General features: G+C 28.4%; 2 protein-coding genes and 1 long non-coding RNA gene across 5 annotated transcripts in view; all 3 read left to right on the top strand.

Annotated features, from left to right (window-relative positions):
- LOC136079671 (von Willebrand factor D and EGF domain-containing protein-like) overlaps positions 1-8,069 on the top strand; it is a 55,689-nt gene extending 47,620 nt beyond the window's left edge. For both annotated transcript variants that reach the window (XM_065795838.1, XM_065795839.1), the window contains 9 exons: positions 1,998-2,209; positions 2,287-2,465; positions 2,667-2,944; positions 3,957-4,197; positions 4,609-4,745; positions 5,066-5,332; positions 6,726-6,840; positions 7,374-7,742; positions 7,854-8,069. In XM_065795838.1, coding sequence (XP_065651910.1) covers positions 1,998-2,209; positions 2,287-2,465; positions 2,667-2,944; positions 3,957-4,197; positions 4,609-4,745; positions 5,066-5,332; positions 6,726-6,840; positions 7,374-7,742; positions 7,854-7,870 — 1,815 coding nt within the window. In that variant the 3' untranslated portion in view covers positions 7,871-8,069. The remainder of the gene's footprint in view (positions 1-1,997; positions 2,210-2,286; positions 2,466-2,666; positions 2,945-3,956; positions 4,198-4,608; positions 4,746-5,065; positions 5,333-6,725; positions 6,841-7,373; positions 7,743-7,853) is intronic.
- An 11,820-nt stretch (positions 8,070-19,889) lies between these two features.
- Positions 19,890-22,402, top strand: LOC136079035 (uncharacterized). Its single transcript, XM_065794789.1, has 2 exons — positions 19,890-20,086; positions 20,645-22,402. The coding sequence occupies exons 1-2, from the start codon at positions 19,975-19,977 to the stop codon at positions 22,354-22,356; spliced, it is 1,824 nt and encodes a 607-aa protein (XP_065650861.1). The 5' UTR covers positions 19,890-19,974; the 3' UTR covers positions 22,357-22,402.
- Positions 22,403-23,239: 837 nt separating this feature from the next.
- Positions 23,240-25,586, top strand: LOC136079034 (uncharacterized). 2 transcript variants are annotated; one of them, XR_010637884.1, is made up of 7 exons: positions 23,240-23,518; positions 23,728-23,809; positions 24,116-24,193; positions 24,513-24,542; positions 24,625-24,645; positions 24,827-24,850; positions 24,926-25,586. It is a non-coding gene; the product is annotated as an uncharacterized LOC136079034 (long non-coding RNA). The 2 variants fall into 2 exon arrangements; XR_010637883.1 differs by having other exon boundaries at positions 23,241-23,518; positions 24,827-25,586.
- Positions 25,587-27,412: the final 1,826 nt, after the last annotated feature.

Genomic DNA, 27,412 nt, shown 5'->3' with positions numbered 1-27,412 from the left:
ATATGCACAATATACCCACAATAAATGTTAGTGTATATACTTAAAGTACATAATAGTAATATATACACAGGATACACAGTAGTAGCACACAATACATTATAGTAGCACACAACTCACAGTAGTAACACACAATGCACAATAGGGTGTTCCAAAAAATGATGAAAATTGGATAATCAAGAGAATATATCCTCTAAAATATTTGGTCTTTTAAGATAGAATATATAAAATTTTCAATCCAAACTTAGCAACTTTGCTAGATGTGTAATTTGAATTTCCGAGATATATGTATTTTTTTATGGTTTTATGCTCTCATTACTGAAACAATTTTTCTTAAATAAATATAAAAAACCCTATGTTACAAATTTATTTCACATAGTTAAATAATGAAATACGGTTTTGTAAGTTGATCTTTTGGCATTTTGGCTTGTAATTTTTTTCAATGATATTTTGCATCAAGCATTATATTTTGCCTCTGATCATCATTTGTAGATGCCTTCACATAGTCTTTTATAAGCTTGTTGTGTTTCTTCAAGTGCAGTCGTTAGTAGTAGAGAGGTATATAACAGATAAACAGAACTTACGAAAATTTTTAGTATTCTCCCAAGATTTTACTCCACTGTAAACCTGTTGTTGAAATTTTCTTTTTAAAATTCCAATAATTTTAAAAACATAGTAAGACTCTGAACTAACCAGAAGAGATAGTGTTGTTTCGAAATCAAGAACTGGATTGTTTTGGGGATACCCAATATGTCATTATTTTAACATTTTTTGTCATTTCCAATGCAAGGAGGTAAAGTCCGTCTGCCATAAAACATGCCTCATGCCATGCGCTGGGTATATGGAACTTAAAATTAGTTACATTACTGCAAGAGGTGATTATAGGAACGTTTGCCATCTTGTTGTTTTTATTACTAAGATAAAAAAAACAACTTGGCAAAGGTTCCTATAATCACCTCTTTCAAAAAATTTTTTGAGCAGAACAAGGACATCTTTTACAAGAGTGTACAACTGATTCAACTTCCAGGTTATCCAGACTCGTTTTTACATTATTATTCAAGGTGTTTACTTCAGTACAAACCTTGTTCCAATCTTTTTTTTTAACCTTAAATACAATGCTTTATGGGGATCGTTTTTCTTCTACTCTGAAAACTTCTTTAAAGTGGGGCATTCCATGAAGTGAGATATATCATATATAGGTGATATCATATATGTTTAATATCTTTAACTAGTTTAGTGTCCAAATGTAGATCTAGTCTTTTACCTTTTAGTAAATCAATTATTTACTTTCTTAGAAGGACCCATATCAACTTAACTTCCTGAAACCGTTTACTGTGAACATGAGTCCGAGAAATGTTTATTTCTAAAAATTTAACATTAGATTTGGAAAAAATGGCAGTTAAAATGGCGGTCTGAGGTTGTAATCCAATATCATACTTTAAATTATTTTTGTTTTTGAACATTCCATGTTAAAAACAAATAAATATTAATATTATGAACACTTCTACCCTTTTGAGTTTAAAATATTTAACAAGTATATCTATTACAGAAATTTATAAAACATTCTTAGGCTTATCTAATAAATCTTTCTGTATGATTTTAATGCTTTTTTTATTACAAAAGCAAAAGTAATAAAAACAAGGAAAAAATTGTTTTATCCAAATTTTCAAAATATATATTTTGCAATTGTCAACTAGATGAACTATAGCATATGAGTATTTTCTTTTTCTATGGATCAAATCCTAATTAATTGAGAGTCTTTTTTTTTCTTTCTTTTTTCGCAAGACACCCTAATGCATAGTAGTAACACACAATGCACAATATCAACACACAATGCACAGTAGTAGTATATACTACTAATAATAGTAGTATCTAATACTAATTTATTCTTATAATGATAGTTATATTTTATTTTTTGCTAATATTCTTTATTCAAAAAAATTAAATATAGTCTTTATTATAATTATTTTTGTTTTACTGAAAACTTTATTTATTCAAAGATGAGTTTTCCTTCTGGTGCTTATGTAAAGTTTGATACTTATTTTTGGTATGGAAATATTTACTATGCCAACATTGAAATTCAAGCATCTTCTGATGACTACAAAAATATACTTGGTTTATGTGGAAATTTTGACAAAAATAGAGACAACGATATGACTGCAAAAGATGGAAAAGTTTATTCTAATCAAAATCAGTTTACGGAAAGCTGGAAGTATGCGTTTTTAACTAATAATTAACTAAATTTTTTTTCTTAATAGTATTTCAAAATATTTTTTCTTTTTGTTTTAGACTCACTGCAAATGATACTTTATTTAACTATGTTGGAGAAAAAAAGCGCAAGTGTGTTGAACAACGACCAAAGAAATACTGCACATGCGCATCAAAAAAAGTTGATTGTAGTCATAGCTATGCTGATGGTCCTAAGTACGAAAATGAGTTTGCTACTTGGAAAAAACTAGATTTTCCTGGTATTTTCAACAAATTTTATACTGAGTTTACTCTTACATATTGCAATTTAAAAAATTTAAATATAAATGTTAAGGAGGGTTGCTACTCAGAAGAGAGTTTTCTTTTTATATATTTTTAAAATATTGTACATATTAGGACACAAAAGAAAACTGTTTTATCATTAAATTTTCTTAATGATAAAACATTATCTTTCTTTCTAGAAGCTCAGTATTGTGGGCGTCGCAAGCGCAGGTCTTTGGACAACAATGTTATTGTCCTTCCTGATGATGGCAACTTAAGAGTTTATGATTACAATCCTGTTCAGGTTTCTGGTGATGTTCCAGCATTTCCAACAAAATCTGGTATTACACAGAAAAAAGCATCAGATGTGTGTAAAGATAAAATTAGAAATTCAATAGCTGGCAAGGCTTGCATTGGAGTTATTGGCCCATCATTTACAACAGACATTTTTGAACAAAATTGTGTTACTGATATTCAAGTGAGCATATGTTTTAACTATATACATATCTAAACTTTATTGTATACATAAATTGAATGAATGGTTTTTGTTGTAGTCTCATTTTTTAAATATAAATGAGATCTGTTTCAATTAAACAGTAAATGATTACAAAACCCAAAATTGTATATAAATTCAAACCTTTATTGTTTTACAATTGCTTGAATATTTACTGAATTAAATTTTATAACACAACTGAGTGACTTGTGATAAGTATAATATTAGGTCATTATTAAACTTTATATGGATGAGTCCATAGGATTAATTTTTAGATAAGACTTTGATGCTTTCATAACTCTTTCTTTGTCGTGCTTTATAAGATTTAAAATATGTTAAAATTGTTAGGAGTAAAGGTTGTCATCATTTTTAACATCACCAAATAATTTTCCTTAATAAGTTTAAAACTATTGTTTTATCTTGTCTATTTAATATATCTGTTTGTTAGTAAAACTTTATTAAACTTTCATCCTCTGAGTTGTTGTGCAACAACAAATTGAAAACTATTGTGATTGAAATAGCGATGGGTTCTGGTTTACTTAACCAAACTCAAATGGGTTTTGGTTCATTTATCCAAAATCGAATGGGATTAGGTTTATTTAAACAAAATGAATGGTTTTTTTTAACAGAAAACTGTTACTTTTTCATATGCACATTCTTTAAAAGGTTAGCTGTTTGATAAAAGCATACCTGGTATTTGCACAATGACTTATCTTACCACAAATATGTTATTTATCTATCATTTTGACTCTAAAGCCGAAACCAAAAATTTATTTAAAATTATTGAACCTGGTTCTCAATTTAAAAAAAAAATTGAAATCTAAATTTTTTTTTGCCAATAATTTTTAAAATACATATAACTTAGATGATAAAAGATAAGCAACAGTTTTCAGAAATCTTTCTCAAAGTTGTTTCTTTAACAGTCACCCTTATATTTTGATACTTAGTGCATCTTAATACTAATAATCAAAATGGTGTTCAAAATAATAATTTTTAGGTAACAGATAGCGAACAAGTTGGGGTTGAATCTGCTATTAATAATTTAAAAAGTGTTTGTAGTGAACGCACTTTAAGAGATTTGTCATTTTGGATGAATGTTGATGGAAAACTTATTGGTCCTCCAATAAAAATTGCAGAAAGTGTGTGTCCTAATGAATGTAATGGAAATGGAGCATGTAAAAATGGCACCTGCATATGCAATGCTGGTTATATAACAGCTGACTGTTCAATAAAAGAAGGTTTTTAACGATTTTAGATTTTTTTTAGTTATAAATAAATATTTTGTTGTATCTTACAAGAGGCATAAATAAAAATAAATAAAACACAGATAAAACTAAGCGCCAAAAAATAGATCCAAACGTAGGTCTATTACCTACTTTAACTTAAAGTCATGAACTTGAAGTTTGAAAGATTGAATAAGTGAACATATGTAGAAGAAAAAAGGAGTTTTAGACTTTATCTAGAAAGACACTATTGAGAAAATTTTTATTAAATAAGACTTCTGATATACAGCCAGTTAATCGATACAGCCAAAAATGCTGTTTACTATAATTAAGTTAGATTTTAAGAATTTATGTCTAACTTATTTCTAATTATTCACAAACTAATATTAATCATTGTCTTTCAAAGTAATAATGATTTTTGTATAGGACAATCTCCTGTTGTAGTCAGCATACCAAACTCTGGACTTTGTGATATTCGCAACCAAGATTGTATTCGCATACGTGTGACAGGAAGAAACTTTATTGATTCCAATTCTCTAGTTTGTAAGATGACAGAAATAAAAGTAAACCTTTTTATTTTTAAACTATTAACTTTTAGAGAGAACTTTTAACTTTTATCATTTAGAGTTCAATAGAAAAAAGATTTTCATAAACGTTATTTGTTTCCTATGAAATTAATTATGAATTATTTAAATATATATATATGTGTATATATATATATATATATATATATATATATATATATATATATATATATATATATATATATATATATATATTCAAATAAATAATTATTAGAAAATTATTTTACTTAGGGCAAAGTTATATTATTTTTATAGGATGTTAAACTAAGAATGATTTATATATAGAATAACTTATTTAGATTTCTGATAATCTCTTTGAAAAAACAATAAAAGCATTTATTGATAAAGGACAGCTTCTAAGTTTTGCAGAAATAAGTTGTCTTCTGCCAACAGTACCAGTTCGTTTGGAATATTCTGCAAATCAAACAGGAAAGCCTGTCGGAGGTTATGCCATCAGTGTTTCAAACAATAATCAAAATTTCAGCGACAACGAAGCTTTACTTATTGTGTATGACTCCAAATGCATGGAATGCACTACAACAACTATCAAAACATGTAAAATAAAGGTAAAAATAACATTTTATTTTGAATGCTTATAATATATGTATTAAAATGTATATATGTAAGCCCTGACTGAAGTAAATAAGCTTCAAAAATGCTTGTTTAAAGAAATGAATAAAACATCAAAATCTCCTACCTAAATAAACCTTATATTATTTTTATCTCACGTTTTTATCCTATGGTTATACAATTGTAACAATTTTTTTCATCTTTCTAACACACTGCTCCAACATTAATTTTTCTTTTTTAAGAAATTGACTGATGATAAAAAAAAAAAAGTTAATGTAAAATAAAGGTAAAATAAAAGTAAAAATAACATTCAAACTAAACTAAACTTAAACTAAACTAAACTTAAACTAAACTAAACTTAAACTAAACTAAACTTAAACTAAACTAAACTTAAACTAAACTTAAACTAAACTTAAACTAAACTTAAACTAAACTTAAACTAAACTTAAACTAAACTAAACTTAAACTAAACTAAACTTAAACTAAAACTAAACTAAACTTAAACTTAAACTAAACTAAACTTAAACTAAACTAAACTTAAACTAGGGTTTACAAAAGATTTATTAAATGTTTGAAATAAGTTACTTCATAGTATGTAGAAAGGTTTAAGCTTGTGTATATTTATCTGGATGTCAAATACAAATACAGATATTTTGAAAATATACGGGGTAAACAGTAGTAAGAACTATAAAATTGTAACAGTTGATCAAAAAAAGACAAGTTTTAAATTTAGTTTAGAAACGTTTTATGTATAATATATGAATTAAATATTTTGACGGTAATGTTTGTATAATATGTGGTTATAATACATTTTAAAATGATAAATAAGTATAAAAATTTTATTGCACATTAGGGATTTATAAAGTTAACAATGTTATGTAATTTGAATGCCGAAATTTTATATTTATTTATCCAACTACATAGCATTTCATAAAACAGGTAACGTTTTCCGACTCCTGTAAAAAAACGTCTAACAAAAACAAAATGGTGTCCCTTTTTTTATTAATATTAGAGAATCAAAAAAATTATAATTTTTTCAAAATGTGAATTATATCTTTTTTTAACAACTAGCTTAAATTTTGATATTTTTATGCGTATTGTAAATTTAGTTTATTCTTAGCCGTATTGTGAAAAATCATTTGCGTTAAATTGTTGTTTTTTTTCCTTTAACTTTTCAATTACTTTATGTTTATATTGGCTGGTCAACCTTTAATTATATTTATACTAGGTTTAATCGGCAATTTTTGACAATTAAATCTGACCAGGCAGAGTTAATTTACAGATGTTAAAATCATGCTAATTTAAAAGATCAATCGGTTTTATTTCTTAGGTCAATTTTATACAGAAAGATAATTATGTTATAGTTATATCAAGTATTGTATGATTTAGAGCAACAGTTGCAAAATTAATGGATATTGTTTTGCAGCCAATGAACCTAATCCAAAACAATGGTGTGAAGTTTGCTATCCAGATTTAAATCAAGCGTCTTTCTCTAAAAGAAAGAGTAAGTTTTGAAACTAATATACGTCATCTCTATATTATTGCTGATACATTTCAATACTGATTCAAATTTAAAGTCATTTCTTAAATATAATACTTACCATTGAGACTCTTCAAACATATTTATAAACGCAAAGAAGTTTGTAATGTATTTATTGTTTACTTAACAGAAGTGTGAACTGTTTATTCATTTGATTTAAAATAATTTAAATATATGATCAAACTTTTTTCATTACCTAGTTTGAAAATTTTTAAGGTCTTGTTTAGTGTTATTTTTGTTGTTGCTTGTTATTATTTATTGTTACTTATTTGGTGTTGTTTTGTTTTTCCTTGCATGCCCAATACATTGTTATATTTAAATATTCTAAATATTTTGTTACTCAACACAATTTTGCTCTAGTTAATTCCTTTTACTTCTAATTATTCGTTGTATTCATAATAACTCCATTAAAGAAATTTTTTTTCTCAACAAAAAATGTCAAATAAAAAATTTTTCAAGTCAACTTTTTCATTTTTCAACAAGTTATTTCTATTTAGATAACATTCCTCCGTCGTTTAAGAAAAACACAAAGTTGTTGTACATGTTTCAAGATGAACAGTGGCGGTATGAAATACCTGCTTTTGATCCTGAAAATCAAACCTTAGTATACGAAATTCTTGAAGCAAATCGTGAAATGAAATTATCAACTGCAGGAATAATAACATGGAAGTCTATGGAGTTTGGCAAACATTCTTTTATGATAAAAGTTACTGATCCTTGCGGATTATCCGATTCCGCCAGTTTTGAAGTTGAAATAATAAGACAATTTTTTGTTAAGGTAAAAGTAACGGAGGTTGCATCAGAAAAGCGGAGCCTTGAAAAACATTTTCGTTCGCCTAATGTCTATGCGGACGCACAAAGAAAGCGTAAGTAAATGTTTTAAAGCTTTTTTGCATACAAAAACAGATTTGCACTAAGTTTTTATGCATTGTTTTTTAAATAATATAAATTATATGTTAAATTTAAATATGTTTTAGATTTGCTCAAACAGTAAATACAAAAAAGCGTGAACAAAAAAGGCGATAAAAACAAAAGCGTGAACAAAGAAAGAAAAAAATGAACTTTTAGTTGCAGTTTTTTTATCATGAATTTATTATGTATTACTGTTAATTTTTATAATAAATTATGTAATATTTTGTTAGTTTGTACAACAATTTTACAAAATTTCTAATAAATAACTCGTTTAACATTAACTTTTCGAATAATAGAGAGAAAATATTATCAAAAACCGAAAGAGTTATCAGAGTACACATAATTATCAACGCCGAAAGCACTTAAAATCACTCTCCCCCAAATAAAATGTTTTATTGCTTATTTTAAATTTGTGCGCACATGAATATACCATCACATAAGTGAAGTGAAAAGTTGCTTTTTTTTGTCTTTAAACTTTTTTTTTTTTAAACATGAGTTTTGTTTTATAAATGAAGTTTAAAAAAAGCTTCATATCTTCCTCAGTTAAAATAGCAGCTAAATATTAGTATAATAGCTTTTTATACTCCACCCATTTCACACATTAAAGTTTATTTCAGACATTTAACCTATATGCTATAATCTAGAATAAGAAACATTTTGTTTACCATGATTATTATAATGTATCTAAAATAAAAGTTTCGCATACGAATAAAATTTTTTTAAATGAAATTATTCACAGAAAATATTTTGAATCATCGGGTTGCTTAAAAAGATAAAGTTTAATAAATAAGATATAGATTACCAAAAAGTGGATATCGCTAAAAAATAAATTTAAATGCTGCACAGTTTCAGTAACTACTTGTCCATAATTTAATTGACAGCAAGCTTTACACTTAAAATTGACCTAAATAAGTATATATCATCAAATAAGTAAATATTATGTAAAACCAAAACAAATGAGAAAACTAGTTTAAATTTATTTAAAATAACAAAAAAAAATTTTACTCCTAAAATGTTTATATTTTATTCCTGTTAACGCTTATCTCATTGTTTATCCGAAAATTTAAGAACTACCAAGTAATGAAATATATGTGTATGTGTATATATATATATATATATATATATGCTATAATAATAATAAATAATGCTAATTTAGTTTCTTTATATAAAAGTGCTGCATTTTTTCAATTTAGAGAAATAACTATGTAACTGTTTAGAGACAAAGTTCTTTAAGTTTTATTCATCACAAAGTTTATTAATTGTACACGAAAATTAATAAATTGATCAAAAGTATTAAAAAAAGTTGATTTCCTTCTGGACAAAACAAGTGCAACTCAACAAAATGTTGACCAAGCTGTATTTCGCTATCAATATTTCGTGGCGAATCCTTTGTTGTCGATCACAGCCTTGCATCTTCGAGGCATAGATTCGATCAGGTGATCAATGAAACTTTGTGGAATCGCTGCCTAGGCCTTTTGGATTTGTTCAAACAGTTGATCCTTATTACGAACATCTTCACGATTAATTCTTCGGTTGACGATCTTCCACAGGTTCTCTATAGGGTAGAGATCCGGAGATTGAGGCGGCCAATCCATCTCCGATAGGTGGTTGTCTTAAAACCACTGCTTGACTACTTTTGCAGTGTGTTTCGGATCGTTGTCTTGCTGAAAAACCCATGTTATTGGCATATTCCATTCAGCATGAGGTAACATAACATCTTTCAGGATATTTTTATACATGAAACGGTCCATTATTCCATTGTTTCGATGTATTGGACCTAGACCGTTAGCAGAAAAACACCCCCAGACCATTACATTGCCTCCACCATGCTTCACGGTCTTATGGCAGTAACGTAAATCGAGGCGTTTTCCGGCCGGTCGACGTACACGGCAAACGCCATCGCTCCCAATGATGTTGAACTTCGATTCATCACTGAACAGGACAGTTCGCCATTTCTGCACATTCCAGTCAATATGAGATGTAGCAAACAGGAGTCTTTTCTTCTGGTTTTTTAGTAAAATCAACGGTTTCTGTGCAGGGCATCGAGAAAACAATCCGCTTCAACAGCACGTCGTCTGATTGTTCGGTCCGATACAGGCAGCTCTAATTGCTTTTGTATCTCGACTGATGATATCCAAGGATCCTTCTTGACGGATCTGACGATCATAGAATCCTCTCTAGAAGTGGTGGAACGCGGTCTTCCACCTTTGTTATCTGCTGCCAATTTCCCCGTAGAACGATATTTGGAACATAGGCTTGATACGGTCCATTTTTTCACGCGATATTTATCACAAATACTTTTTTGTGACATTCCACTTACGTAATCGCCAATAATTTTCCAAGAAAAATCCAAGACTGTCGGGAGCCATTTTTGCACTTGAAGTCATAAAAATAATAAAAATAAATAATCACGCTTCTCAAGGCTTACCGTGTTACATTTACCTTGTGATGATACAATAATGCTCTGTGGAACACAACGTCTTGGTTGGATGTGGACTGTATTGATGTAATGAAACACTTGTTGTATTTCATTTCTTGTATTGATGTTCTTCGATAAAACACTTTGATAAAACTCACTTTGATAAACTGTCTTGATAATACCGACTGATTGACTTCCATATACTGACTGGATAACATGTCGATTTACATGTCTCTTATATAGTAAAATGAACCTGTGTAAACCTGTTCTGGAAGATTCTAGATGCTTCTTTTCGATGCTACTGGATGCTTCCAGATGCTTCTTCTGGAAACTTCTATATATATATATACATATATATATATATATATATATATATATATATATATATATATATATATATATATTTATATAAGGGATATCAATTTTTGTTTGTCATGTTGGAATTTTGTTATACGGTATTGCAAATGAGTGGCACAGATGTCATATTTTTATATCAAGTTTTTTTGTGTGTGGGGGAATAACTGGGAGTATCTACGCCAATGATTCAAAGTTTTAAATTTTGATATTTTTGACCGATTTTATACCAAGTTTTGACCTTTTTTGCCAATAGTAGCTATTTTCCAATCAATTTTATTTTATTTTTAATATGTCTGTTTTAGTCCTAATTAACAAATATAAAATAGTGAATTACAATTTTGTTCATATAGGATATCTATCTAGTCAAACTAAATTTTGAAAAATCGCTCAAATATGATGTTTTAATGAAATAGAGTATTTTGATAAAAATATATATATATTCTAAAACAACTGTTATTAAAATGATTTAAATGTTAGAATCGTCTTAAAAGTTTGATAAGGATTTTACAAAATATATCACTAGAAAAAGATTCAGCTCAAATAGGAGGATGCGGAGCAATAAAAACTTGCTGTGGAACAATTATTGTTCGAGCGACGGCAGTTGCTGACTCCTTGTACGCACTTTTCAATTTTTTCTGGTTTTTTGAAAGCATTTTCAATTGGAATAGGTCATGTAGCTTTCATTTACTCTTGACACGCTCCATTCTGTCTTGAATGAATTTTACTGCTCTTTTGAATGAATCGTTGACCACATCAACAGATTTGACAAAGTTCTGTAACTCAAATATCCTGAAAATTCTTCCCAAAAGATCTGAGGAAGTTTCATCCAGGTGAGTTTTTCTATACAGTGCCTCAGAATAATAAAGATTAACCATGAATTCTTAAAAACATATGCAGTCGAAGATAGGAGATGATCGTTATGCTGCAAAACACTGAAAACATCTGGAAGAACTTCTCTGGTTCTCTCAACTTTTTGATTGCTAGATATAGTTTTCCGTGAATTGCCACAGCATTATAAAAATGCTTAATGTGAATTTCACCTACAGGATGTCTGCAAGCCAACATAAGCAACTTTTGGCGATGAAATTTTGCCAACCTTATGCATGCTCCATTGACACAACCAGTGTTTGAAGCAATAGTGTCAAAGCATAGACCATGAAGGAACTCACCAATTCGAAAATAATCCAATAACTTCTGAATAGCTGAAAACTGTGTCATCTTTGTTCTATGGTCCAGGCCTGGCACACCAAGAAGGTGGGTCTTATTGTTGCATCTTATAAAGACACACAGACGGTCTTTTGTCTAAATTGTTGCAACTGTAAAATCTTTAATAATTTTTCCATCAAAATGTAAAATAACTAGTTTTCCATATATAAGGCACTAATATCACTCATATCCTCAGAGCTGAGGCAGTAATATCATCAATATCCATTAGAACTGATAATAGAACTAACAATTGCATTTGCCTGACTGTTAGAAACACCGTTTCAAATTGCATTTTTAGCACTTTTTGACACTATATTTTTATGGAGAATAAGTACCTGACATTTATCAGCTTTCTTTTTTGGTTAAGGGATTTTAAAATCTTTATCATCGAACAGCCGTAGCGCAGTGGTTAGCGCGCTTGCTTCAGAAGCAAGAGATCCATGGTTTAACGCCACCTCTGGGCAAGTTTCTAGAGATCCATGGTTTAACGCCACCTCTGGGCAAGTTTTATAACATCGGTAAGAAAGAAAACGTAAGTCCTAAACCAGCTTATTTCTTGTATTAAATGTTTGTGATAATTTGAGGTGGCCAACTCAAAAAATTTAGGCAGGTCTTTATTTCACTTTAAAGTACCCGGGTTCCTTTGAAATATATAAAGGACCAGTTAAATTTTTTTATTATAATTTGTATAAACAAATTTAAAAGTGCTCAATAGGAACAAATTCAATAGTCAAAAATAATTTCTATTAATAAACTCACACTTTTAAGATATAAGCATTTACACGATGTTTTGATAAAAGTAAATCTTGACTAAAATGTTAAATTTTTTTCTATTTAGTAACTTCTTTTTAGCTTGTTACCTTCTAAAGGTTTTCTTAAACTTATTCCGAGTATCATCATAACCAACTCCCACCTTGCACTGCGACTTTTTTACTTTCATGTTCTTTTGTATATATTTCTCAGTTTAAAAGATCAGTAATGATTCTGAAAACAGTTCTTCTCCATGGAACCAGAATTTCAGTGTGAGTACAACCAAAATCACACAAAATATTATCTTCAATGAACATTAATCTCAAGGGTATAAACTAATATATAAGGTATAAGGGGTATAAACTAATGGCTTTTAATCTCGCTGATTTTGATGTATATAATAAAATCAACCTGAATAAGTATTAGTCTTTTTAATAGGCAACTTAATGTTTTATTGCCATTTCTGTCTCTCAGAAACATATAATGCTAGATAATGTGCTTTCTCAGGGGTAGCTGATTGCTCTTAATCTTCTATAAGGTAGACCCTACAAAGAACTGTTTTCTACAAGTTGATCTTTTAAGAAAATTTTTTTTTTATGAATTCCTTTAGTTTATTTACTTTTCCAGATTCTTGACTGAGGAGATTCCTCATCATCCCTGTTCTCATTTTAAGCTTATATAAAAAAAGGAGTTTGCAATTGTACCATTTTAAATAAGAATTTCATGCATAAATTGAGAAACTAAAATAGTTTTCCGAGCGCGAGGCTTGATTAAAATGATTAGCTTTTATAGAACTGATATTTTGACAAACATTGTTCTTAAACAATAGATTTAGCTTGATTACTTTTGATGGAATTGATATTCGGACAAGTTGGTATTTAAACAATAGAGTTTATAAAAAATGCGAATTGTTGTAAGATCGAAATTCAAAAAAACCATTTGACGTTGTCACAGGAAACTTTGCAGCTCGGAGATTTTGCCGTCGCAGCATTGTTTCCCTGGAAAATTTGCTGCCCAACTACAAATTTTCCTAAAAAAATTGCCGCCGGCAGGAAATTTTGTCGCTTTTTTTTTTATTAAAAAAAGTATGGATAACCAAAAATACAACAACCTTGTTGACTTTTTTACAAGTCAAAAAACTATGGTTCTCGAAGGTTGTCATTTGGAAAAACTTGGAGGTGGTCACTTTGGCCGAGACAAAGCGTTAGCAAAACTCTATGAGACGTATTACTGGATAAGGATGAAGGATGTTTTTAAAAGTTTTTGTAAATATTGTGATAAATGTTGAAGAGCAAACAGGTAATTTGGGTAATTTTACTGTAATTTTACGATATTCTTATAAAATATTTTAGGACATATAAAACTTTATAGTTTATACTGTTATATATATATATATATATATATATATATATATATATATATATATATATATATATATATATATATATATATATATATATATATATATATATATATATATATATATATATATATAAATATATATATATATATATATATATATATATATATATATATATATATATATATATATATATATATATATATATATATATATATATATATATATATAATGATGATAACTATAATTTTAAATTCTAAAAATAACTAATAAACATAACTGTAAATAAGGTTGTTTGCAAATAATATAAAGCTATTAAATATTAAATTAAAATGATCAGTTATAGTTAACCTTTTTACAATATGTATAATATAATTTTTATAGAGCATTTGAAAAATATTCACCTGAACTACATTTTAAAAGTGTTAAAAATGAGTATGGAGTACAATTGGAATTGATTTAATTGGACCTCTTCTTCTAATAGAAAGTGGAAATAAATATATTATAGCAGCAACATGTTTATTCTCTAAGTGGCCTGAAGCTGGTTCCTTATCCGATAAAACAGCTAGCCGAATTCTTATATACTTGTTTTACAAGACATGGTTGCTTTGAAGTTCAAATAAGTGATTAAGGGCGAGAGTTTGTAAATAAAGTACTGTGTCGGTTTTATTTTTCGAATTAATTTGTCTGAAGTTTATTTTAAACTGTCATTTATAAAAAAAATTTATATAAAACACCAATAATGATACATTTCATAGTTTATTATAAAACTGTTGCATTGTAATTTGGGGCAGTAGAGACACCAGAGGAATAAAAAAATTATTAGAAACGGAATCAATCAAAGTTTTAATAACCACTTTTAGTAGAGTTAAAAATATCAAGACGAGAATTAAAATAAATGATAATTTAAATGGCAAAAAAGCTGAGCATTGACATAAACCATTAAAACTAAATTTACATCAAAATTTTTATATGAAAAACTTATTTCAAAAGGAAAATCCACCAACTATTACTAAATTATCTAGAAAGTTTAATATATAAAGAAAGTTAATTAAACATTATTTTGATAAAATATTTAAATCAAAAAATATTTCAAAAGGATGTGTACATGCATTATCACCTGCATGTGTACATGTATTATAACAGAAGGTTTACAAGATCAAAAAAACTTTACGGATTTGTTAAGCAAAAACTGGATAAAAATCATTACAACTGATAAAAAACTATTCCACCTTACTGATTGTCATCAAGAATCCAAATATATACACATAAATAGATATTAAAAAGCACCAAGAGTACCCTATTACAAAAAAAAACAATTTAAAATCAAAATCGACCATTAAATTTTTAACTGACCAAAAAATCAAATTTATTCATCCTGAAAAGTGGACACTAAACTAACCAGATAACGCAACTGTGAACTTTTTTACCTAGTTATACGTTTAATCAATTAAAAAAACGAAAAGCAAACAATATTACAGGGCTTATTTGGAATATAAAAGATATATGGAGAAATCCCTCAAGAACTTATAAATAAAACATTGATGTCCTGGTACAAACGTTAAAACTTATTTATGATAACAAGGGCCACAAAATTGAACATTTAAGAAAAACAAAAATTAAAAATAAAAAAATACTGCTTTTTAAATGCTTCCATTTCAATGTCATATGACTGCAATCATGTGACATACTGCAATCGACTGTAACACTTTTTTCATAAGCTAAACTATTTTATTCAAATTTTTTGTTTTCATATTTTTATTTTTTTTTATTTTGAAAAGTATAAATATTTTTTAAACATAATTATTATTTATTATGATCGCTTCTATAAACTAATTTTTTATTTATAGAGTTATTATATTTATTTATTACTTTAACTTAAACCTTTAATTCAAAACTTGTTTTTCTTCTAAGATAAAGAGTATTTCAGGCTTTTTTTGTTTAGGTAGACCATGAATTAAATAAAATGTTGGGAACGAGGTGCAATGTTACAAGTGCAAACCACCCACAGAGCAATGGTCAGGATGAAAAGTTTAATCAAGCACTTCAATGTCAATTTCTAAAATATGTTGATGAAAGCCAAAGCACGTGGGGTCTAAACATGTTGATGAAAGCCAAAGCACGTGGGGTCTAAACATGTTGATGAAAGCACGTGGGGTCAAAACATAAACAGTATTTTACTTTCATACCGTGTCTCTGTTCAAGATTCTACAAAACAAACTCTATTTTATCTAGTTTATGGACGACAAGCTAGACTTCCGGTTGATTTGCAAATGAAATTAATAAAAAGCAATATTGAAAGTAAACATACGTTTACTTTCAACGTTACTTTCAACGTTACTCTCAATGAACGTTTGAAAAATAAAGAATGTCTGTTAGGAGGTGTAATAGAAATGCGAAAAAATGCACTAAAAAATATTCAAAAGGCTCAAAAACGCCAAAAAAAAGTTTATGGTGCTAACCATTGTTTCGAAAAACACTTGTACAAAGTACAAGTTTTTTTCCGTTTTAATACGAAATAAGTAAAAAGCTTTCCAGAAAAGCTTTAAAACTAGAGTCTAATTAGACAGGTCCATACAAAACTTGTCAATGCTTGAAAAATAATATTTTTCGATAATGTAATGTAAATGATTGCAATAAAAAATAGAAACAATTATAAAATATGACTCGCTTGAAGATTCATTATTCTCTATTTAAAAATTCCACATAATATTGTTGATATAGTTGAGAAATGTTCAGAGAAAAAGTATAAATCCACTACTAAACAATTTACTATTACTTTTACACAAACAATGAAAAAAATAATATTAGAAAGAAAAGAATTAACTGATGAACATATAAATTTTGCCCAAATGATCATGAAGAAGCAACTTCCTGATATTTTTATTTTGCATGATACTTTATTGTCACAGATAGATGGATTCAAACCAGCGAGTAAATATAGAATTTTCATTCAGATCCAGTTTATTAGTTCCATTCGGGTCACCTCCTGTTCAACAAACGGGTCAATTTCACCATATGATAATATGTATAACAACTTAGATTCAAGTTTAATTAACCAGTTGGCTAGATGTTACAAGAACTTTGATGATTTTGATTGTGAATTTCCACCAAATATTTTAATAAACGTTAAAGTGTTCTACAACAGATTTGACGTTTGGATTGTGGCTTATTTGCTAAAGCAAATGCTATTTATTGCCGTGGGTAAACAACCAGAGGATTTAATATACGATCAGAGATTCATGAGAAAATTTCTCGAAAATTTTTTTCAGGATAGATAGTTTAAACCCTTCCCATTACTTGAGGAAAGCAGTAACTTAAATATTTGGGATAACAATCCCTTAACTGTAAATATTTAGCTGCATTACACTTTCTTGATGCCTTCCGGCAAATGTCCAAGGTGGTTCCATGTTACGTGGGTTCAATATAAAGAATTTGGTGCAAAAGTGGAATTGCAAAATACTCATACTTTCATAAATATTTTTTGAACGAAACCTAAAGAATTTTCTTTGCTTTTAAAATGTATTTTTAACTATTTTCTCTTAGTATTAAATGAGACACTTCAAATTGTTTTTTTGTTTTATTTTTTATTGGATAGCATTAAGAGCTTAAAATAAAATTATTAAAGGTATTTCAGATACGGTTTAAGCTGATTGTTTTATATAAATTATTTAACGGTATTAAAAGTAAAATTATGAATTAAATATCTTTGCTTATATCAAGGGTTAAGGAGGTTATAGATTACTTTTATAAATTAACTATGATTCCTTTATAAAGTTAAACAATTTAAAAATCTAATTTCATCAAGATGGTCAATCGTTATTTTCTTTGTCAATTTTAAATTTGAACTATATAAAGTGCTTTTTTAGTTTAAAAAATATAAAGTAAATCCATAAAAAAAACTCACTAAAATTTCAGTTTCCGCTATTTATGCGTCTTCATCCCCACCTGTCAAAACATTATTAGTAACTTTGTATGTATAACAGCTTATGGAAAAACCGCCGAAATAACTTTAGCAGTAAAATTTCCTGCCAGCGGGAATTTTCCTTAGAAATAACGCAGATTGACAGTAATTTCACCAACAAAATTATGTAGCTTGGCAGCAAATTTTCCTTGCAAATTATGTAACTTGGCAGCAAAATTTCCTAGAAATAATGTTGCTTGGCAGCAAATTTTACTTGGAAATAATACCGCACGGGCAAAATTTCCTAGCACAGAAATTCCCTGTGATAAATAAAAGTGACGTCACTAAAACTTTTCCTGCGAAAAAAGTAAGTTGCGTTGTCTTTATCATCGTCAGAAATACGGAATACCCTTAGTTAGTTTCGAAAATCGACTTTCGCATTCAAAGCTTTTATTCAAAATTATTAAAGTACTTTATATTTATTATTTATATACATATACATATACATACATACATATATATATATATATATATATATATATATATATATATATATATATATATATATATATATATATATATATATATATATATATATATATATATATATATATATTCTTTTAAACACCCAATAATTACATAAATTGTAGGTGAAAAAACAAACAAAGAAAATGCTATGTGTGTTCTTGCATTGTTCTTGGAATGTTCTCTTCCATCAAAGTTCTAAATATAAGTCTTTGTTCCTTTAAACTCCATAATTAAAAAGATTGTTTTAAAATTGCGGCAATATTGGCATCCAACACTTCCTAAGGGCGTGTAGTTTTAATTTTATTGCCCTCGATCATACATTGCAGCATATTAATACTAAATTTCTTGCATATTAGCCATATCTCACCAACAAATAAACTTTGTTTATTTATACACGGCAACTGAGTCATTATAATGGAGTAACATATGGGGTCGTTAAGTAGCTTGATAAATAAGTTTAATTTGTTATGAATAATAATGTTCGATACAGAGTCTACTTTGAAAAAAGAATGGAGGTGATTTTTACTATGCTTAGAAATATTAAAAAATGATTTTAAAACAGATCGTCCAAGTTTATCAATATTCTGTTGAAACTTTTTGTTGCAACCACCCAGTTCTAGTCCGTATAATAGCATTGGAATAGCTAGGGAATTAAATAAATAAATAATCGTAGCAGTCTGACAAAAGCGAATTCCGTTTTTTATAAGAGCTTTTGCAGCAGATAAAAATTGCGTTATACATTCATTTTTTTTTTTTTTTTTGGAGTATTGCCGTCATATTTTTGTTCTTATTATCCCAAAGGAAACCAATATGTTTTAAATTGCTTTGAAACTTAATAGGAGCGTCGTTAAATTAAATTAAATTGTCATTAAATTAAGTAAATGTATTAAAAATATTTTGTTTACTTCACAATTTCAAATATTTTATATAATTTGCTCTTTAAACCCTTTTGTCGAACAAAATTCAACCAGTTCTGTTTAGCTATCGTGCGCCTAATCTCTGGAAAAAAATTGTTTTGATTTATTTATTTACTATTATTAATTATTAACTACTTTAAAAAAAAATTAAAAGAGCTTATTCTTTTTAAAGACAATATTTTGAAATATTTTTAAAAATTAGAAATTTTTATAAATTCGCTCTTTTGTTTTTGTATTTTGTCATTTTTACTTGAATTTATATTAGTAATGGTAAAGTTTTGTTTTATTATAATTAGGAATGGCTTACACGAGTAAGTTAATTTTTATCAAAAAGTAAATTACATAAGTAATTTTAACGTTTAATGTAAATTTACATTTCCGTATAAGAAATTAATTTTTTTAAAAAGACTTTTTTAATGTAAGTTTTTTCACTTTCAAAAGTAAGTTATGTAAAAGAAGATTACATCAAAAAGTAATTGAAGACCTTAGTGCTAAAAGTACTTAAGTCACATTTTGACGAAATTGAGTTAATTAGTAATTTTTTCTAACACGGTTAAGCCCTTTGTACTGGATAAATTGCAACATTTAAAAATGCACCTAAGCCCCTCTTTTACACATACCAAAAATAAGAATTATACAATTTTATGGACAAAAAGTACTTAAGTCCTAAATTTTGGTGCTAAAAGTTCTTAACTTAGCTTTTCCCGCCAAGCGGCTGTTAGAATTAGTTCATAACTTTAAAAAAATGGCGGATGAGGCGAACGCTATCTTACCCAAAATTAAATCCAAAGCCAAAAAAAGAAGACTAACACCATCAAAATGGAAAAGAAATGGCATTAAACTGGCTAAAGTCAGAGGTAACAGTATATATATATATATATATATATATATATATATATATATATATATATATATATATATATATATATATATATATATATATATATATATATATATTTAAATATATATATTTAAATATATATATATGTATATATATATATGTGTATATATATATATATATATATATATATATATATATATATGTATGTATATATTATTGATATGTTATGTTATATATATAATACAAATATATGTTATATACACTTGTTATTATTTCTAATGTTGTTATATATAATATAAAACTATATATTTTTTATATAGTTTTATATAAAGCACACTGTGTGTAGATTAGTGTATTTTACACTAATCTACACACAGTGTAGTCAAAGTGTGTTCACTTTTTGTAGCACTTTTTTCTTACTCACAAAAATTGTACATGTTCCTAATGTACTGAGCAGTAATAAATTAGTAAAAAACACCTAACTTATATCTTTTGTAATTGCATGTAAATATTTATGTAACATAAAATGACAACATTTAAAACATCAATATTTAATTTAAAAAAATTATTTCAGGAGAAGCTTACACATCTTATGGTAAAAAGCTGAAGCCATCAAGGAAGCCTGCCGTAATTGAATGTCGTTGTAGATGTCTAACTAAGTTCACAGATATTGAAAAGGAACAGATTTTTTCTGCATTTTCTGCTCTTAAAAATCATGATGAACAAAATATATATCTGCAGGGTTGCATAAGTATAACCCCTGTCAATAATATTCGTCGAAGACCTAGAAAAGAAAATGGCAAAGAACGAAGTAGCTTTTTCTATTCAGTCACTGCAATGGATCAAACTGTTACTGTTTGCAAAGCAGCGTTTCTTGCAATACATGGGGTAAAGGAATCTAGGCTTAAGAGAAAAGTTCTTAACTTTACTGTTCCCATTGAAGATGGCCGGGGTAAACACAAAAATCATAAAACAATTGTTAAAGAAATTAGAGATCGTGTTTGTGATCACATTAAACTGTTTCCTGCACGTGAAAGCCACTACAGCCGATCAAAAAACAAACACAAAAAATACCTGGATTCATCTCTGACTGTGGCAGAAATGCATCGCCTATTTTTAAAGGCAAACCCAGATCTTATACCTAATGATTGTAAATACTGGCTTTACCTTGACATATTTAACTTTGAATTTAATATTAAATTTGGATTTCCAAGGAGTGACATATGCGATAAATGTGAAAAATTCCAGGCACAAATAAAAGCAGCTGAGTTTATTAATGATCCCATTCTTGTAAATAAACTAAAATTTCAACATGAGCTTCACATAAAGAAAGCTGATGTGTTTAATGTGCAAATCAACGAAGCCACAGAAGCTGCAAAACTAAGCAAAGACACTGCAGTGATCTGTTTGGACTTTGAAAAAAATTTACCGCTTCCTCTAACTGGCATTGGACAAGAATATTATAAGCGTCAACTTTGGATTCACAACCTGTGCATTCATGACAATGTAAATGAATCTGCTCACATGTATCTGTATGCTGAGCATTTTGCAGCTAAGGGCCCAAATGAAGTCATTTCATGTTTGGATCATTACATTTCTGGTCTTACATCTACAACTACAAAGATTGTGATTTTCACAGATAACTGTTTTTCACAGAATAAAAACCGTTACATCTTTGCTTATCTACAAAGGTTGGTAAATAAGAATGTCTCTATAACACAAGCTTATGTAAAGTATCCCCTTCCAGGACATAGCCGAATGCCTTGTGATCGTAATTTTGGGCGCATTGAAAAAAGGAGAAGAAAGAAGGACAGGGTAATTCTACCTTCACAGTGGGTATCGCTTGTAAAGAATACAGATACCAGAAAACCATTTAATGTTGTTTACGTGGAACATCCTCTTACAGACAACATGATCCAAGATGGAACCCCAGTTGTTAAAGTACTGGACTTTAAAAGGGCTTATGATCCTTTAATAAAACCAGTAACTGGAATTAGCGAGTTTAGAGGAGCAAAATTTGAACGAGGCAAGGTACCACTAAGTAGAATTTCAATGACCGGAGAATGTTGTGATGTCATAAAAACTTTTAAATGTGGTAAAAAACTTTCAACTCTCCATTCACTCAAACCTAATAGAGCATACGTAAACTTTTTGCCTGTTAAAACTGCAAAATTTCATGACATTTGTGATCTTTTAACCCATGTCAATCTTCCCGAAGGAGTTACTTTTTATAGCAATATTCATGGCATAGATGGAGACACGAGTGACATTGAAGATATAGAATAGACTTATTTCTTTATTGTAATAATATGTTGAAAAATTACATTAGTTCTGTGTGTTTTTTTGGTTGCAAAAAGTACCTAACTCTCCTAATAGGACAAAAAGTACTTAAGTCCAAAAAATAAATTAAACATATCTTCTAAAAGATTAGGGCGTAAGGCTTTAAAATAAGCAGGTTTATTCATTATAATAATACAAATGTATAGGAGTTATTAGAAATTCATTAGCATGTCTTGCCTGATTTCAGGGTCAGTTTGAATATTCAAACTCCATTTTCTCAGAATGACTATTTTGTGACTTAAGTACTTTTAGCACTAAGGTCTTCAATTTACTTTTACATGTAAAAGTATGTCATATAAAAAAACTGTTTACTTTTACATTTAAAAATTTATTAATTTTGAAAATTTTATTACATATTATAAAAGTTCCTTAAACTGCAATTTACATTTACTTAAAAAAGTAACTAATTGAAAAAAAATTATATTAAAAAAAAAATTACATAAAAGTAAAGAGTCATCCATAAATGATGTCAGTGTTTTTTCTCAATTTTTCGGCTCCCCATCCCCCCTTTGTCAAACTGTCAATTTTTGGCCAACCCCACGTTATATATGATGTAAGTTTATGTGTACTCCCCCCCTAAAAAACAATAAAAATGCTTAAAAACTATTGATTTTTTTTCTGACTAAATTATACATTTATATAATAGTAGATCTCATCAAATTATCTTATATATGAATACGGTAATGAATAGTGCGCATAGTTACGCCTAATGTTAGTGTTGTTAATGACGGTTCTGTATTCTGTAAAATACACCATTTCTTAGTTTTTAAATAGTTTCTAGACTTTTTTATGCGCGGTTACATTTGCCATGCGGTCTTTCGCAAGCAAGCAAGCAAGCAAGCAAATTAGAGCTGATATATTATTATTTTCGAAAAGAATTGATGTTGTTCATTTTTTAAAATAGAAAATTCAAATAATCGTTTGTTTGTTGTTGGTTGTTTTTATTTTTCTAATTTTTATAGCCTGTTTTCATTTTTTAGAAGAAGTTTATAACTAAAATTTCTGTTTAAGTAAACTGTTTCAGTTTTGTCGTTAGTCTTTTTAGAACATTTTAAGCAAGTATTGTTTTATTTTCTGGAACAATTAAGAGGAGCTGATGGCTTTTTTAGTAAGTTCAATTCATTTTCTTATTTATAGATTAAGATTATTTTTTGTAGAAAGAATAATGAGTATAAAATTTTATTTATGTGTTTAATATGAAAGTTAAATAGAATAAGATTGTTGTTTGTGCTCATGTAAGTTTATATGCATAAGTTTGCGTTTATTTCAATCTATTTTATATTGCTCTATATCTATATGTATATTTTATATTCTTAGGAAAAATAATAAGGAATAGAAAAATAAATAAAAATTCTTCTGGAATTTGTCAAAAGAATGTCGTGTTATGCTTCATTTTAAGGTATCTGAATATGTATTTATTTGAAATTTATAATTTTGTTCTTTAATGGTTTCATCTTTTTCATTACAATGTTGTAAATTGTAGTCTGCATTCTTTGTTACATTAAAAATATTAAATGCTAATAAATGTCGTTTTATAGCTGTTAAAGGTTTGCTTATATGTTTATCTTATGCTCAAAGTTAAAAAGTTTTTGATAAATATGTGTATGAGATGATATATGTAGTTTGATAAATACGTGTATGTAGTGATATATATAGTTGTTTTATAAATGTGTTTTTATAATAGTATGAAATGTATTTTATCCAGGGATGCGAAGTCCCAAAAAGACTCCAGCTTTTTGTATCTACTTTTTCCAAGTCTGTAGTGTCCAGAAGCTCTAAACAGGTTTATTGACTTATTATCTGCTATAATAATTTCATGAGATTTGATGACTTGAAACTTATTGTTTATAAGCCAGGAGTCATTGCCGCCATAGTACCTAAGAATTCTGGGCTAACAAAATGATTGTTCCTCTAACCTAATAGTCTTAATTTTTTACCTATTAGTAGTCCATAAACTTATTTATATTTTTAGTGCTCCTGTATACCAAAAACTAGGATAAAGTAATCTTAGTTAATAATTTTAGTTTAGTTTTAATCTTAATTAGTAATTTTAGTTTAGTTTTAATTAGTTTTAGCTTCAGTTATCTTTTATCTTACTTTAGACAACTTCATGGAAGAAATGAGGGGAATAGGTAAAAAAAATTATAGTTAAATATTTATTTATATGTAAATATAATTCTATCAATTATTCTGAGGTATAATTTTTGTCTTTAGTGTCTGGTAGAGGCATAACTGGTAGGGCTGTGTTTTAAATTTTATATATTTTTTATGGAGAAATATGTGCAATAGGTGAAAGAATTATTTAATATAAATATGGCATTTTTAAACTGTTTGCATTTTACTCATATTTTTATTAAAATTAAATTTCTCACAAGTTTAACTTTTTTTAATTTACTTTTTTTTAATTTATTTTTAGCATCATCTTCATCCTGTGAAAATGGTGAGGTTATGCTTTATATTTTGATTAAAAAAATTGTAAATATTTTTAAATTTTATTATATCCTTCTATTTGTAGTTTTAGAGTCGTTAACATTTGAGGAATACAAAAGATATCGCTCCGTAATATTGGTTTTTAAACTCTTTTTTTTTTTGCTATGAAAATCGCTCCACCCTAATACACATGTTTGATTGTAAATCGACTTTTTTTTGTTTGAAACGTATTTGTACTCAATTGCTTAGTTATTTATAATAAATTTATTTAGATGTGTGCATTTATCGTTTCAAAGACAGTTTCCTTTTTTAAAGAAACATGTATCAAGGGGATACCAAAAAATTAATAACTCATAAATAAATTACTTCACTTCATATTAATCTTATTAATTAAAGTTCATGTTATAAAAAATATAACAAGAATTTAGCTTTAATCTTTCGTCAATTTAAGGCATGATGAAGTGTTATTATTTTGTGTCAGTAACTAAAAACGTATTGTGTTGAACTTAGTAATGTCTAGGAAAATGGTTCGGCCATACACTGATATGACCTGTGTCAGTTGTAAATTACTCAAATAACGTTAAATAATTGGTAAATTAATTTATTTTAATTTTACAGATGGTTTAATTTTTTAATTTGAAGGAGTTTTTCTTACAGGGTATTAGTTAAGGTATCGCAACTTTAAATTGTGGAAAACAGCCACTATAAATTAACAGACCGACCGAAACCCGTATTACGGGTTGCTTTCTGCTAGTATTATATAATAATCGATATCTCATTAAATAATCAACTAAGCAAATAGTATTATATATCTTTAATATAATCTTCCCAATCTTGAAACAATAGGTAGTGAATGCTCTCCGCGCTCTAAAAGGATATTGTATTCTTGAGGTGCAATCAAATTCGTTGCGTCAACTTGATTTTCATCTAACCATTCAGCAGTTTCCGAACTCTTCTGCAAGGCGATGACTGCCAAAAATTCTGCCTGACGCTTAGCAGCAATACGAACAGGTTGGACCCTTTTGATTAGAGGGAGTGTTGTAGCAGAAAAATGGATAGAAGCGTGCTTTTTCAACATAGCTTGAGAGACAAAGTAGATATTTGCACTTTTTACAGATTCTATCAGCTAGGCTAGACTGACTTGATGGACAAAACGCATCATACGGCAAAATTAGAAATCCTTTGGCAGTACGAGGAAGAATACTTTCAATGTTTGATGCGATGAGCATAAAGACAGATGATGGAAACAATTCTTTTGCTCCTTCTGAGACATCTACTGCTTTGAGCCCGTCTCTCATTTGGTTGACAGGGACAGGTGGCGGAAGAAATCTTGCTCTAACTAGAGTAAGAGCTTCTAATAGTCCGACAACAAGAACGATTTTCACATTTCACAATTTGAGTAAAATATTGACTTGTACGAGGATGATCAGCCATCCAACGTTGATCTTGTAATAAAAGGCTCCTTGACTCTAGCTCTGATTTGTCTAGATCAATATACTCTGCAATGGTTGGATAGCCGTCAATTTATAGATCAGACCAAATATCAGCCAAAGCCTGTCCAGCAAAACCAAAGTTCTGTTTTTCTAAATATTCATCTATTGTCCTGCCAGATATAGAAAGATATGTTGGTTATTATAGGTTAAAAATTATATAAATATTTTTACAAATTAACTTTTTTCAATGTAATTACCTTGAAAATCAAGATGAGTTCCGTAATGTTTGTGCGGAAGAATCACCCCAGATAATTCTTTACTTCGAGGTGCCATTCGTCGCTCAGCTCTGTTGAATGTACTGCGGCCTGGAGCGTTCGTCATGATGAAAAGAGCGTCAAGGTTATTCTTCAAGAAATGGTGAATCCCGATTTCAATTACTTTCTGGTATCTGGGATTTTCTTCGGGTCCTCCATCGACGCTAAACACAACGATAGGCTTAACCATATTACTTTGAGGATCTCTGGTAATAGAGTCGATTTCTTTGATATCCAAAAGCTGCTGAAAGTCTAATCCATGAGCGAAGGCGGTCGAGGATGCGTGTTTTCCTGATCGAACATCAATGTAGGTAGGTCCAGAGTAAGTAACAGCATCTGTTTTTCCGAGACTTTTTTTTTTATTATAATTCCGGCGTATACAGATGGTCTAAGCTTGTGTTTAGCAGCCACAACCCAGTCGTGATCCGGGAGAGTTACCCGGTACTCTAAATGCATAACCAACGGCGGCTGTTTTTTGGCTGCTGTGATTCCAATTTGCACTCTAGCCTTGTCGTCTTGGCTAATGAAACACACTTCATTTGGCCCTAAAATAGAACAAACATATTTTATAGTTGAACTGCAAAAGAGTCAATCGGAAGTAGACAAGTATAGAGGGCGCTCTTGCTGATTGCAAATCCAATTTTGTTCATCTCGGATGTCAATTTGTCGTCAGTTTTAATGCTCTAAATAATAAAGAAATATATTTGGATATAATTAACTTTTTAACAGAAAACGGGGTTTATTTCGTAAATTGTATTCAAATCAAATCTTGAAATTAGTTGTTAACATTTCAAGGGTATTTACAATAGTGCAAGTACTAATTAC

Source organism: Hydra vulgaris, chromosome 04 (assembly GCF_038396675.1).
Source record: "Hydra vulgaris chromosome 04, alternate assembly HydraT2T_AEP".
Classification (NCBI taxonomy): domain Eukaryota; kingdom Metazoa; phylum Cnidaria; class Hydrozoa; order Anthoathecata; family Hydridae; genus Hydra; species Hydra vulgaris.
The sequence above is the reverse complement of the archived record's forward strand: the minus strand, read 5'-3'. Positions and strand labels throughout refer to the sequence as shown.